Below are 12,430 nucleotides of genomic sequence, written 5' to 3'. Positions count from 1 at the left end.
GCCAGACTGAGCCTCCCCATCCCCTCCTAGGGGGCAGCTTGATCTCCAAGTACGAGTTGGTTCTGGGACCTGAGCAACCGTCTCACTCCCTGAAGCTGCCGGGAGGCCGGCACAAGGCCGACTTCTATGTGGAGGGCCTCGCTTTCCCAGACGCCGGCTTCCCAGGGCTCATTTCCCTCACTGCCTCCCTGCTGGACACCTCCAACCTGGTAGGGCAAGGCTATGGCCAGGGTGGGGGGCCTGAGCGGTGGCCCGGCTGGGGAGGGGTTGCAGAGCCCTGCTGGGGAGGGGGTCCCCCATAGCCACCAGGAAGAGGTGGGTGTCAGGCCCTGGCTGCTGTGATGGCCTCTCCCCCCTCCCCCCACCCCCAGGAGCTGCCCGAAGTCCTGCTTTTCCAAGACAGCGTGGTCTTCCGTGTGGCCCCCTGGATCATGACCCCCAACACGCAGCCCCCACAGGAGGTGTATGTGTGCAGGTGAGAGGCCCAGGAACGCTGGGGCTCTGGCTGCAGCCCCTGCACACACAGCATGAATGCAAAAAAATCGCTATCGCTGCCCTGTCCTGCGTGAGAGCTTGCGGCTCGTTGGAACTGCGAAGAGGCGAGGTTCTGTGTTATCCTGTCCCAGTGCAGGCTAAGCCCAGCGTCAGCTCCTGGTGGCCCAGAGAGGTTGCTGCGTCGCCCCTCAGCCAGGCCTTTGGGGCTTCTCAGAGTGTGCTCCATGAACCTCCTGCGTCAGAAACTTCTGGAACTTGTTAAAGTGCATGTTCCTGGCTGACCTTCAAGCTGCAGCATCTTGTCTCTGGGGATACCCTTAGGCCACCATCCTGTAGTCTGAGAGTCCCTGATAAGTGTGTGGGGTACTGGGGGACTCTCCCAAAGCCTCTGATTGCTGCAGGGGCAGGAATGAGAGCCCAATTTAGTGGTTAGGACACAGGCTGGGTTCAAACCCTAGTGCTGTCCCCAGGGGACCAGACCTCGGGCAGTCTCGTCCTCAGTGGAAGGGGGCACCCCTGCCTCATGGATGGGTACATGCTTGGGATGAGCTGGTGTTTGCTAATAGCAGAGGCAGGACGAACCCCTGAGCACTGAGTGCAAGCCTCTCCCATGCCATCCAGGCCTCAGGGGTTGCTGGAGGCAAGACCACTGGCCACTGAGTAAAGAACACTGGGGAGCTTCCTTTCTGCTTTTTCTAGGATTTTTGAAAATGATGACTTCCTGAAGTCAGTGAGTGCTCTGGCCAAGAAAGCCAAGTGCAAGCTGATCGTGTGCCCCGAGGAGGAGAACAATGACGACCAGTGGATGCAGGCACGTGGTCCTGTAGGATGGGGGGACTGGGGTGCAAAGGGATGAACCCCCCCCTCAAGGGTCGAGGAACCCAGGGGGACCTGGGATCCTGAGGCTCAGCCGGGTACCTTGCTGGCCATCCCTTCTTCAGACAGGCGGGGAGTTGGGAGCTTCCAAGTGTTCCTGCATGAGGGGTTCAGATCGGTGATTCCGCGGACATATACCACGGGCTCCACAGGCCCACCCGCCTGCCTATCTGCCTGCACCTCTCAGACGGCCTTGGTCAGTGACCAAAGCTCAGGAGGCTGAAGGCCAACCCGGCCCACAAGTGGCCTCTCTGCAACCCCAACTCCAATGCTCCCTCTCCTTAAGCTCCCCAAGCCACCAGCAGAAATGCACCTCTCTTTCTCCCCCTCCCCAATAACATTCTGTCTTCCTTTCTTGTGATTCTATCTTTAGTTAGGTCGAACCATATGAAATTGCCGATATGCCACCACTTTTTACTTACCCACACGGCAATTTCGTATGGTTCAACCTCATAGAAGATATTCAGTATCACACCTGCCTGCCAGAACACAAGGCCCCTGGAGCAGAATTTGTATCAGATTCATCTCTGAGTGCCAGCCCTGCATGCTCCACCCCACATGCTCAGCCGGGGTCTTACTGGCTGAGGAGAGTCAGCAGGTTCCCCTTACTCACCCCCCAGGCCTCAGCTTGGAGCTTGGCAGCCCTCCTTCCAGGAAGTTGTTTCTGACTGGTCACACCACCTACCCAGCCTCCGGGTTCCTATAACCCCTGGACTTCCCTCCCGTGAACCCCCTGACACTGGAGAGGTCACTGCCCTGCTCCTTGGCTCTCTCGCCTTGAGAAACAGGTTCCTTGAGGCCAGGGCGGGGGTCTCATCGTCCGTGGGCCGCCGGCACCCAGCCCAGGGTGCAGGGCAGCAGGGGGCGTGAAGGGCATCCCTGGGGCTTCACAGCGTGCTGTGTGCTGGGCAAGCACAGGCAGTGAGCTCTGCGCTCTTCTCGGGGCTTGAACATTTCACATGGGTTTTCTCTTGACCGCAGGGGTGAGGGAGGGTGGGTGGTCCCAGGCCCTGGAGCCAGGCAGCGGGGTAAGCACGTGTCTCCGCCCACCCCGCACAGGATGAAATGGAGATCGGCTACATCCAAGCCCCATCTAAGACGCTGCCCGTGGTCTTCGACTCCCCAAGGAACAGAGGCCTGAAGGAGTTCCCCATCCAACGTGTGCTGGTACCTGCGGGGGTGGGGGACGGTGGCGGGAGACCACCCGCTGCCCAATCCTTAGCCCCCCTCCCTCATTCGCCTGGCTCCCCCACCCGCCCCCTGGGCTGAGCGTCCCAGCTCCGGAGGGTGGGCTGCCTCCTTTACTCACCAGGATCCTGTGGGTGGGGCTTCTTCATTCGGCTATCGCTGCGATAAGATCTAGCTGCGCTTCGTTTTCCAAAGCCTTGTCTGCCCATGATCTCACCTCGTCCTCAAAGTGACCCTGCAGAGGCTCAGGCTTAGGCAATTGCTGCGAGGTGGAGGTGGAACCAGGTCTGGTGTCTTTCCCAGGGTCACTTAGAGGCTCTGTCTTTTGGGTTTGGCTTGCAGGGGCTGCATGTGGAATATGTCATTTTCTGGGTCAGAGTGGAGCTTCCTAGGTGGGACTTCTCCGTGTGTATGGGGGGGAACTGGGGTTGGGATGAGTCAGGCTTAACTAGCCTGGCAGCAGGTTCAGCACAGAATAATAATAATAATAGTAATTGCTACACTTATTGATGCATTCTGCATGCATTCCGTGTTAGGCACATTGCTAAATAGTTACATGCAATGACTCATTTAATTCGTCTGACAAACTTTTATGTAGATGCAATTAACAGGCCTATTTTAAAGATGAGGAAATAGGCTCAGAGAGGGGTAGCAACTTTTCCAAGGTCACACCGAAAGGGAGTAGAGAAGTTGGACTTCAAACCAGGCCCAATGACTCCTTAAGTACAGCCTTAACCCCATGCCTCCCTGCTTTCCCAGGCTGACCCCAGGCCTGCTCTCCCAAGCCCTCATAGCTGGGCAACCCCAGGTGCCTGGGGAAAGCAGGAATAGAGCGTGAAGTGCAAAGTTTGTTAACCACCTCTGCAACATACCTTCAGAGCAACACCTAGATTCAGTGTGATTAAATACCTGGGCACTGCAGCCTAGGCAAGTTTGGCACATAGGACTAACTGTCCACCATCACCTACCCAAACGGATGCTTTAAAACTAACCCAACAACTCGTCCCAAGTTTCCTTACTCCCAGCCAAGCCCTTTGCTGAGCACTGGGGATACAGAGGTTTGTGGGGTTCATGGTGTCTGCTCTGTCATGGGATCAGGTCAATCTTGCTTCAGAGCCATGGGACTGATGAGCCAGCTGCTGCTGCTGGCTTCAGCCCTACCTTGTTCGGTGGTCTTGTCTCCTACTTGGTACTGCAAGTTCAACAAAAGTCCAATTTTTCTGATGCCACAATACAAACCTTTCAAGCCCTAAATTAAAATGCCAGCCAGCCTGCCAGCTCAGCACAGGGGTCTTCACCTTTCCACAGAGAGCTTTGGATGAAGGGGGTTGGTTGGCAGTGGTCCCTTAGACAAGGATGCCTGCAGCATTCTAACTCAAATCCCTCAGATTAAAAGTCAACGTCATCACCATGCTTAGACCTCCATCCTATTTCCCAGCTCTCTCTGTGGTTCAGTCCAGCTCCACTGACCTCCTTCCCATTCTTAAAATGAGCCCAACTTTTTACTCACCGCAGGGCCTTTGCACAGGCCATCCCCTCAGTCTGGAATGCTCCGCCTCCAGTCACATGGCTGGCTGCTTTTCAACCTTCAGTTCTCGGCTTCAACACCCTCCACCGGGAGACCTTTCTGGCCACTGAAGGAGTCCCCACCGCCCACCCCTAGTATTCTCAACCACAGCACCCGACTGGTTTCATCCAGAGTATTTTGGCACAGTCATTGACTTGCTCATTGACCTGTTTCCTGCCTTCCTCCTTGCTAGACTGGAAACATGAGGAGGGCAGGGGCCGAGGCTGTTTGCCCGTCCCTGTAAGCCAGGCACCTTACATAAGGCTGGATACACAGTAGGTGTTCATTCTTTAAGATAATGTCAGTAAACTACATATTGCCATTGAAAATGAAAACCTGTAGCATTTACCGTAACTGAAGGCAACCGTGAAATTAACCAGAATTAAAGTAGTGCTATTAAATACAGCTCGATACAAATGACTGCAAACCCTCTGAGCCTGGGGGTTGTTTCCTGAGCACAGTAAAATGGGAGCACAGTAAGGATGAAGTATGTATTTGCACCATTCTTTGACTTAAATTTTTGAGGAATCTGAAAGATTGGAGGAGAACTGAAAAGGCAACACCTAACTCTGTGGCTCAAAACTGTCTCACTAGCAGCGGCATCTGGGGCTCTTCCCATTCTTGGGGATTTGCCATGTCAGAAAATAGAAACCCTTGATCTGCCTGCAGGAGTCCAAGCCTCTGCCAGTCCCCTCCCAGGCCAACTGCCAGGGAGGGATTAGTATGAATTTATCATTCATTCATCAAACATTCAATGAGTACCTATTCTTGCCAGACCCTGGTCTAGGTGCTTGGAATATATCAGTGAACAAAACAAAGGTCGCTGCCTTCACGGAGTTGCCATTCTAGCAGATAGAAACAGACAACAAACAATAAATATAACAAATAAAGTATGTTAAAAGGCAATGTCAAGAGCTATAGAAAAACAAAGAAGAGAGCAGACTCGAAGTGCCCACTGGTGCCAGAATGGTTGTGGTGGTGCTGGTGGGGTGTGTTTTCAATTTGAAGTAGGATGGCCAGGGTAGATCCCATTGAGAAGGTGACATTTGAGCAAAAACTCGAAGGAGGTGAAGGAGTTGTCTATGTCGATGTCTGGGGGAAGATTGTTCCAGGTAGAGGAAACCACCAGTGCAAAGGCCCTGGGGTAGAAGCCTGCCTGGTGTGTTCAAGCAATGGTAAGGAGGCTGGAGGGGCTGGAGTGGAAGAGTAAGCAGAGAATGCGGGGGATAAAGTCAGAGAGGTGACAAGATGGGGAGAGATCACGCGGACTTGCTGATCACTGGAAGGACTTTGTTTTGGAATCTTTGCAAAGGGAGGATCATTGTAGGGTCTTAAACAGGGAAGGACTATGACCTGGCATTATAAAAAGGTCCCTGTGGCTGACTGCATGTTGAGAATGTATGGCAGTGGGGAGAGAGCTAGAGCAGGGAGGGCAGGGAGGGGGCCCCTGTAAGAACCAGACCAGGCTCTTCTCAGGAAGATCCACGCAGAGATGGTGCAGCCCCAGATCAGGGAAGCTGCAGCGTGGACCAAGAGTGCCTGCTGTAGAGACAGCTCAAAGCCCAGTTCCTCCTCAAACTGGCCAGGGGACCCGAGTGTCTCCACTGTGAGCTTAGTTTCTTCATCTGCAAAGGGAGGATGGAAGTGATATCCTGTGCTTTTGGCTGTTACACCCAAGTTAAGGTTTGCACAGCAGCTGGCATGCATTAGGCACACGATGACGGTGACGCCTTTTTCTTGTCCTCTGATTCAACATTCCTTCAGCTTTCCACAAAAATTAACAGCAGCCCCTATGTGCTTGCCACTGACAGTGAATTCCTTCTTGCGACCAAATTAATCTCTGTACTTGTCACCCCACCCTCTCTTCACCCAGGGATTCATTTCTCTAACTCTTGGCATATGCTTCTCCCATGTTAGGGTCCAGATTTTGGCTATGTGACTCGGAGGCCCCAAACAGGAATGGTCACCGGCCTTGACTCTTTTGGGAACCTCGAAGTGAGCCCCCCAGTCATTGTCGGGGAGAAGAAATACCCGCTGGGCAGGATTCTCATTGGGGACAGCAGTTACCCCAGGTGAGGAGGTGATGGAGAGAGGAGGGAAGCCAGCCCCAGGTTGCCATGGAAAAGCAGAGGGCAGAGCCGAAGCTCCCCTGCCCACCCCCAGCTAAAGAGGGCTCAGCAAGCTGAAAAAAGTGTGAGAGAAGCTAAGAAGTACAGGGCACGGAACCCAGGCTTTGCAGCCCAGTTAACCCAAGTTCAAATCCCGGGTCTGCTGCTTCCACCCTCTCGGACAGTGAAGATGTACTGAGCACCTAACTATGCACAGTAACTGAGCTACAAGCTGGAGATGCAGCCGTGAACATGCTAGACACAGGCCTGTGCCGCTGTTCTCATGGCGGACACATGAATAATTTCAAATATTTAAGAATACAACTTAAGAGGATGGGGAGAGGCAGAGGGGATTGCTTTAGTTGGAGTGACCAGTGTGTGGGGGTTGCTCTCTGGAGGGGTAGCCTAATGGAAAGGACATGGAGATCGGGGGGCAGAGCATTTAGGCAGCTGAAAGAGCACGTGCAAAGGCCCTGGGGCAGGAAAGTGGGCACTGAGGCAGGAAAGTGCACGGTATATTCTAGGTGGCCAGGGTGGCTAGAACAGACTGAGCAAGAGGAAGAGAAGAAGGCAAGGGCTAGATGATGTAGGCCTTATAGGCCAGGCCAGTAGGGGAAGGAGTCTCCGAGAGGCAAAGGAGTGTCCCCAAGGCTACGCAGCTAGCAAGGGATCAAGAACATGGGTCAGACGCACTCCAAATCCCACAACACCAGCATTAAGTTTTCTCAGGCTAACCTCTTGGTCTATGTACTTTAGTCACTGTGCCTCAGTTTCCCCCCAATAAAACAGGGCTGACAGTTCCTAAATTCCACAAATAACAAAAATGAGAAGCCATCCCAGCCTCCTGAAACCCTTCCCTAGCTGAAAGAGAATCCAGACCCCTTTGATCCCCATACCCCCACAACCTCCCTGCTGACCCCTGTAACACTCCCTTAACCCTGTGATGGCAGCACTCAGAGCCGGGAGATGCATCAGGTCCTGCAGGACTTCCTTGGTGCCCAGCAGGTGCAGGCCCCTGTGAAGCTGTACTCTGACTGGCTGTTTGTGGGCCACGTGGATGAGTTCCTGAGCTTCGTTCCAGCGCCAGACAGGAAGGTGCAGTCTGGGGGACTGCCTGGAGGAGGCCCTATGTGTCCTTCTTGGGTTTCCAGTCACAGCTCTGAGCTCTGCAGGGGATGCCCAACATTACATACCTGATTCTATTTTTCTCCCTCTTCCCGGGGGAGGGGAATCGAGGAGGTGGCCAGCCTGGGACCAGGTCCATCCTCCCCTTACCCTGTCCTTAGGAGCCTCAGGGGCAAAGCTGACTTCTGACCCCAGTGTTTCCTGCCTCCAGGGCTTCCGGCTGCTCTTGGCCAGCCCCAGGTCCTGCTACAAACTGTTCCAACAGCAGCAGCAGGAGGGCCACGGGGAGGCTCTGCTGTTCGAAGGCATCAAGAGTAAGTTGGCCGTGCCTTCTCTTCCGTCTCGCTTCTGGAATCTTCCTCTGCCTGCATGTGGTCTCTTGTTGCCAGATGGAATCACTCAGGGACAGACTATTTACTGAGCACCTACTGTGTGTTTGGCACCAGTGCTGGGCTAAATGCTGGGGACACAGTGGTCCAGAGGGATGTAAAGAAAATGACTATAACACAGGGGCTTTGGGGTGTATCTGGGGAAGGTTTCCTGGAGGAGGTGGAAACCAAGTGGGAGCAAGAAGTTGGCCAGACAAATGGGGCGATGGGTAGAGGGGGAGGGAGATATCCCAGACAGAGTGAACAGTGAATTCAAAGGCTCAGAGGCATGAAAAGCAAGATGTGTCTGAGGACCTGAAAGAAGTTCATTCTGGCTGGAGGGCGGAGTGAAACACAGTCACGAGCCAGGGTCAGAGGTTGAGACGTCTCCATGACTGAGGGTTTTAACCTAATATCTGTTTCCACCTCTGTAAGCAAAAATATATTTGGAGATAAGAGGATATAAGGAAGTGAGAGCAATGCTTTTAATGAGAACTTACACTGATGAAGTATTTTATCTAAGGCATTCAAAAGTGTTTCTTCCCAGATGCTCACAGCATATTTGTCTGTTTGGAATTTTAGCTGCCCCCATTTTACAGACGGGTAAACTGAATCCCCACTGCACCTACCAGGAAGAGAGAGATCAACTCCTGAATTCCTTTGCATTTTTTTCCCTCTTTCTCCATGGCAGGAAAAAAACAGAAAATCAAGGACATTCTATCGAACAAGACATTGCAAAAAGAAAACTCATATGTAGAGGTATAGACTGGGGGCCCAGGAGTTGCCACACCCCAGGCAGACCCCACACCGCCAGTCCAGCCCCTTCCCCCTGCAATTAGAGGCTGCCCCAGAAGTCGTGGTAGCATCCTAGGACCTGGCTAAATGCATATGTGTTTGAGACAGAAAGCTCTTTTCCTTGCATCACCACAAGGGAATGCTCCCCAGTTCCCCCCAGCAGTCCTCTCCAATACCCCCAGTTCTTCCCAGCAGTCTCCCCAGCACACCCAGTGCCCCCAGAAGTCCTCTCCAATAGCCCCCCATATCCCCCCAGCACCTCCATTTTCTCCCAGTAGTCCCCCAGCACCCCCAGTCCCCCCCGCAACCCCTAGTTCCCCCAGCAGTCCCCCCAGCACCCCTGAGCCCCTCCCAGCAGTCCTCTCCAATACCCCCCAATTCGTCCCAGCAGTCTCCCCAACACCACCCAGTCCCCCCAGCAGTCCTCTCCAATACCCTCCCAGTTCCCCCAGCAGTCCCCCCAACACCCCCCCAATTCCCCCTATGAGCTCCCCTAGCAGCACGCTCAGCAGTCTCTAGTAGCCTCCTCAGCAATACCCCTGCAGCAGCACGGCCCCCTAACAGCGCCCCCCGCCACACCCTCACACCTTGCTTTGGCCCTGGCCTCGCCCCCCCCGCACCCCCCAGAGCTGCATCGACTGGAACCGGGAGGTGCTGAAGCGGGAGCTGGGCCTGGAGGAGGGCGACATCATCGACCTGCCCCAGCTCTTCAGAATCAAGGAAAACTCCAGAAAGCTCCTTAAGGCGGAGGCCCTTTTTCCAAACATGGTGAGGAGGCAGTGGCCACGGCCAGCTCACCTTTGTGAGTGGTCTGCAAACCCCAGGGGCACAGCAGGGAGGCAGCCTGGTCAGAGAGGCCAGCCAGGCTGCAGGGCCAGGGCAGGGAGGCTGGGGTTCATACACCCCTTTACAGTTTACCGAGCACCTTCCAGGTACCTCGTGGCAGCCCCAGGAGTTGGGTGCTATCACCACTGCCCCTTTCCAGTGGGGCACGGGGGTGGGGAGGTCTCTCACAGGAGATCACTCAACTGAGGAGTCTGGCTTCCAAGCCAGGGGTCTCAACACCACGTGGCACTGCCCCCTTCCAACTGCCCTGACGGGGAGGGAGCCAGACAGCAAACAGGGTGCTTTCAGGTAGTGTTAAGCCTCACAAAGGAAATAAATACGGGCCACTGCTTTTAGATCGAGTGATCCAGGAAGGCCTCTCGGAAGAGGTGGCGCTGGTAAAGGCCCACCTTGGTTGGGAACTTGTGGCTGTGACCCACTGGCCCTACCTGGAAGTCACTCATTGTATTTTTACTCTCCCTCTGCCGTTATTGCCTCTCTCCAAATAATACCCAGTGGCCAGGGAGAAGCTTCACCCAGTTCTACTGGGGTCCCTCAGTCACCCGTTCCTGTCTATGGGACTGAGAGTTACAATTTTGGAAGGAGCCAGCAGTCCCTGTTACAGTGGTTTTCAAATGGGTTCCCCAGGGCCCTGGGGTTCCAAGGCAGGGCCTTAAATCCAGTGGTCCAGCTTTTCTCTGCTTCATGCATTGAGGCTCTGCAAAAGATTTTGTTTCAAGCAGAGTTCCTTGGCCAAAACAAGGGAGAAGATGGCACCCTGCTCCTGCCCCCTGAATAAAGTTCCTTAACCTGAGGCATCTTCCCTCTCAGGTTTAGCCCAGCCAGGCTGCCAAGCTCAGGAAAGAAGGGGATGAGCCATCTCAAACAAATTGATCAGTGAGCATGGAACAAGTAGGGACATTCACAAGGCAAGGCACCCACTATGTGCTGTGTCTGACAGCAGCAGAGAACGAGACACCCATTCAATCACTCATGACCCAGGGATCCTGACTGGGCCTCCAGGGAGCTACATCTAATAAGCACCTACTATGTGCCAGGCATGATTCTTTGCAGATAGGTTTTTATCTCGCTGTCACAGCCATGGAAACCGTTTGGGGGCTCATGTTGCGGATTGGGCTCAGAGAGCTTACATGCCTTGCGTAAGGTCACACAGCAGTTGAGGAGTGAGACTGAGATTCAAACCCACTTGGGCCTGGAGCCCAAATCCTCATCTTCCCCCTCCCAGGCCACCTCCCACTGTAATGGAGGAAGCAGAGACATTTACATAAATTGTATTATACAGAAAGTGCACACAACAGAGGAGGTCATTTTCTCATCCATTCAACAGAGGGCAGGCACTTAAACTGGGACTAGAGTTCGCCAGAAGATGGCAGCTGGGGGCAGAGGGTGTTAAGAGCACAAACCCTGGAGTCCACAGACTTGGGTATAAGTCTGAGACCAGCTGAATGGCCTTTGGCAACCCACTTACCCCTCTGGGTCTGTTTCCTCATCTGCACAGTGGGGTTGTTATTTCCCAAGGTCAGAAGGGGAGTGACGCCAGCGGCAGGCTGCTCCTTGTGACCGGGGACCCCGCTGCTTTGCAGGTGAACATGCTGGTGCTGGGCAAGCACCTGGGCATCCCCAAGCCCTTCGGGCCCATCATCCACGGCCGCTGCTGCCTGGAGGAGGAGGTGCGGTCCCTGCTGGAGCCACTGGGCCTCCACTGCACCTTCATTGACGACTTCTATGACTACCATATGCTGCACGGAGAGGTCCACTGCGGCACCAACGTGCGCCGGAAGCCCTTCTCCTTCAAGTGGTGGCACATGGTGCCCTGAGCTTGTGCCCTCCCAGCGTCCCTCTGCCCCCTCCCCTCCCCAACCCCCACCTCCAGCTTCCTGGCCGGAAGGCTCCTGATCACCTGCAGTGTGGCAGAGCAAAGCTCAGGACATCCTGTCTCCTTGGGGATGGCCAACCCTCCAAAAGGGGGCTTGCTTCCTTCTCCTGGGCTCCCACCCCCGCACCCACCCTCTGAAGATCCCAAGATGGTCCTACATTGCAAATGCAGTTCTGACTGCAAGAAGCTGCAATAAAGTTTTTTAACCACTTTGTACTAGAGGTCAAGATGTCATTCCTATCATTCATTCATTCATCATGAATTGAAAGGTACAAACTTTAAAGTGCTACCAGGACATGTTAAAGGCACACATGCTAATATAATAATGCATGTATCTTTTGTTCCCAAGCATATAGTGAGTCTATAAAATCTTGTGTAATCTGAGCCAAGTTGGTTCTGAGCTTTCCATGGAGTCTTCCCAGGAAGAGAAAGAGATTGAGAGTGGGGTGGGGAGGGGAAGTGAATCCCTTGAGTTTGGGGGCACATCCTTCTTCCATGCTACATTGCAAATCAATTCCCAAACACCCAGCCAGGTGCAATATCCTGAGGTCTCTGGGTGTTATTTGATTATTTATTTTAGCGTGTGGGATGTGTATGTGTACAAGATACACTCCTCTGCATGCATATTCCATACTGAAAAATCGAATGATAAAAAACAGACTGAATGACAGGGGCATATAGGCAGGAGAAGAGAGTTCTGTCATAGGAGCAAAGTCCCACTGGCCTCAGAAGCCTCAGACTGCTCCTCTGGTAGACCACAGAGTGACATCCTTGAAGTCTGGAGGGAAAAGGTGAAACCTAAGAATTTTATTGCCATTCAAATTGGCCTTTGAGAAAAAGGCAACCAACAGGTCATGCAGGAACCCAAGGGATCCAAAAGGACTGGGCGGCTAAATCCACTCAGGACCATGCATTTCTTTTTTGTCACTCCCATTTGTCATTTCCATGTCATGAGCTGAAAAGCCCCATAAAGTGGTCTTGTCTGTCTGGTCCATGAGTGTCCCTCGGGCTACCTACACCGGGCATGGCACAAAGCAGGAACTGTGGATTTTGTGGAATGATGTAATTAGACTGACTGTTTTAAGCCATCCCAGCTGGTCCCCATTGTGTCTTTTTTATTGTCTTTTATGGACCTGACATAGGGGTCCATAGGGGCTGTGATGGTTAATTCCATGGGCCAAATTGG

At 53.6% G+C, this 12,430-nt stretch overlaps 1 protein-coding gene across 2 annotated transcripts in view; it reads left to right on the top strand.

The window, feature by feature from the left end:
- Nucleotides 1-11,445, top strand: part of PADI4 (peptidyl arginine deiminase 4) — a 31,160-nt gene extending 19,715 nt beyond the window's left edge. For both annotated transcript variants that reach the window (XM_077151107.1, XM_077151106.1), the window contains 10 exons: nt 31-209; nt 372-475; nt 1,195-1,306; nt 2,431-2,538; nt 6,044-6,198; nt 7,185-7,329; nt 7,571-7,673; nt 8,419-8,486; nt 9,150-9,290; nt 10,952-11,445. In XM_077151107.1, the coding sequence (XP_077007222.1) occupies nt 31-209; nt 372-475; nt 1,195-1,306; nt 2,431-2,538; nt 6,044-6,198; nt 7,185-7,329; nt 7,571-7,673; nt 8,419-8,486; nt 9,150-9,290; nt 10,952-11,185 (1,349 nt within the window). In that variant the 3' untranslated portion in view covers nt 11,186-11,445. The remainder of the gene's footprint in view (nt 1-30; nt 210-371; nt 476-1,194; nt 1,307-2,430; nt 2,539-6,043; nt 6,199-7,184; nt 7,330-7,570; nt 7,674-8,418; nt 8,487-9,149; nt 9,291-10,951) is intronic.
- The last annotated feature ends 985 nt before the right edge of the window (nt 11,446-12,430 follow it).

This window comes from Tamandua tetradactyla, chromosome 2 (genome assembly GCF_023851605.1).
Source record: "Tamandua tetradactyla isolate mTamTet1 chromosome 2, mTamTet1.pri, whole genome shotgun sequence".
Lineage (NCBI taxonomy): Eukaryota > Metazoa > Chordata > Mammalia > Pilosa > Myrmecophagidae > Tamandua > Tamandua tetradactyla.
The sequence above is the reverse complement of the archived record's forward strand: the minus strand, read 5'-3'. Positions and strand labels throughout refer to the sequence as shown.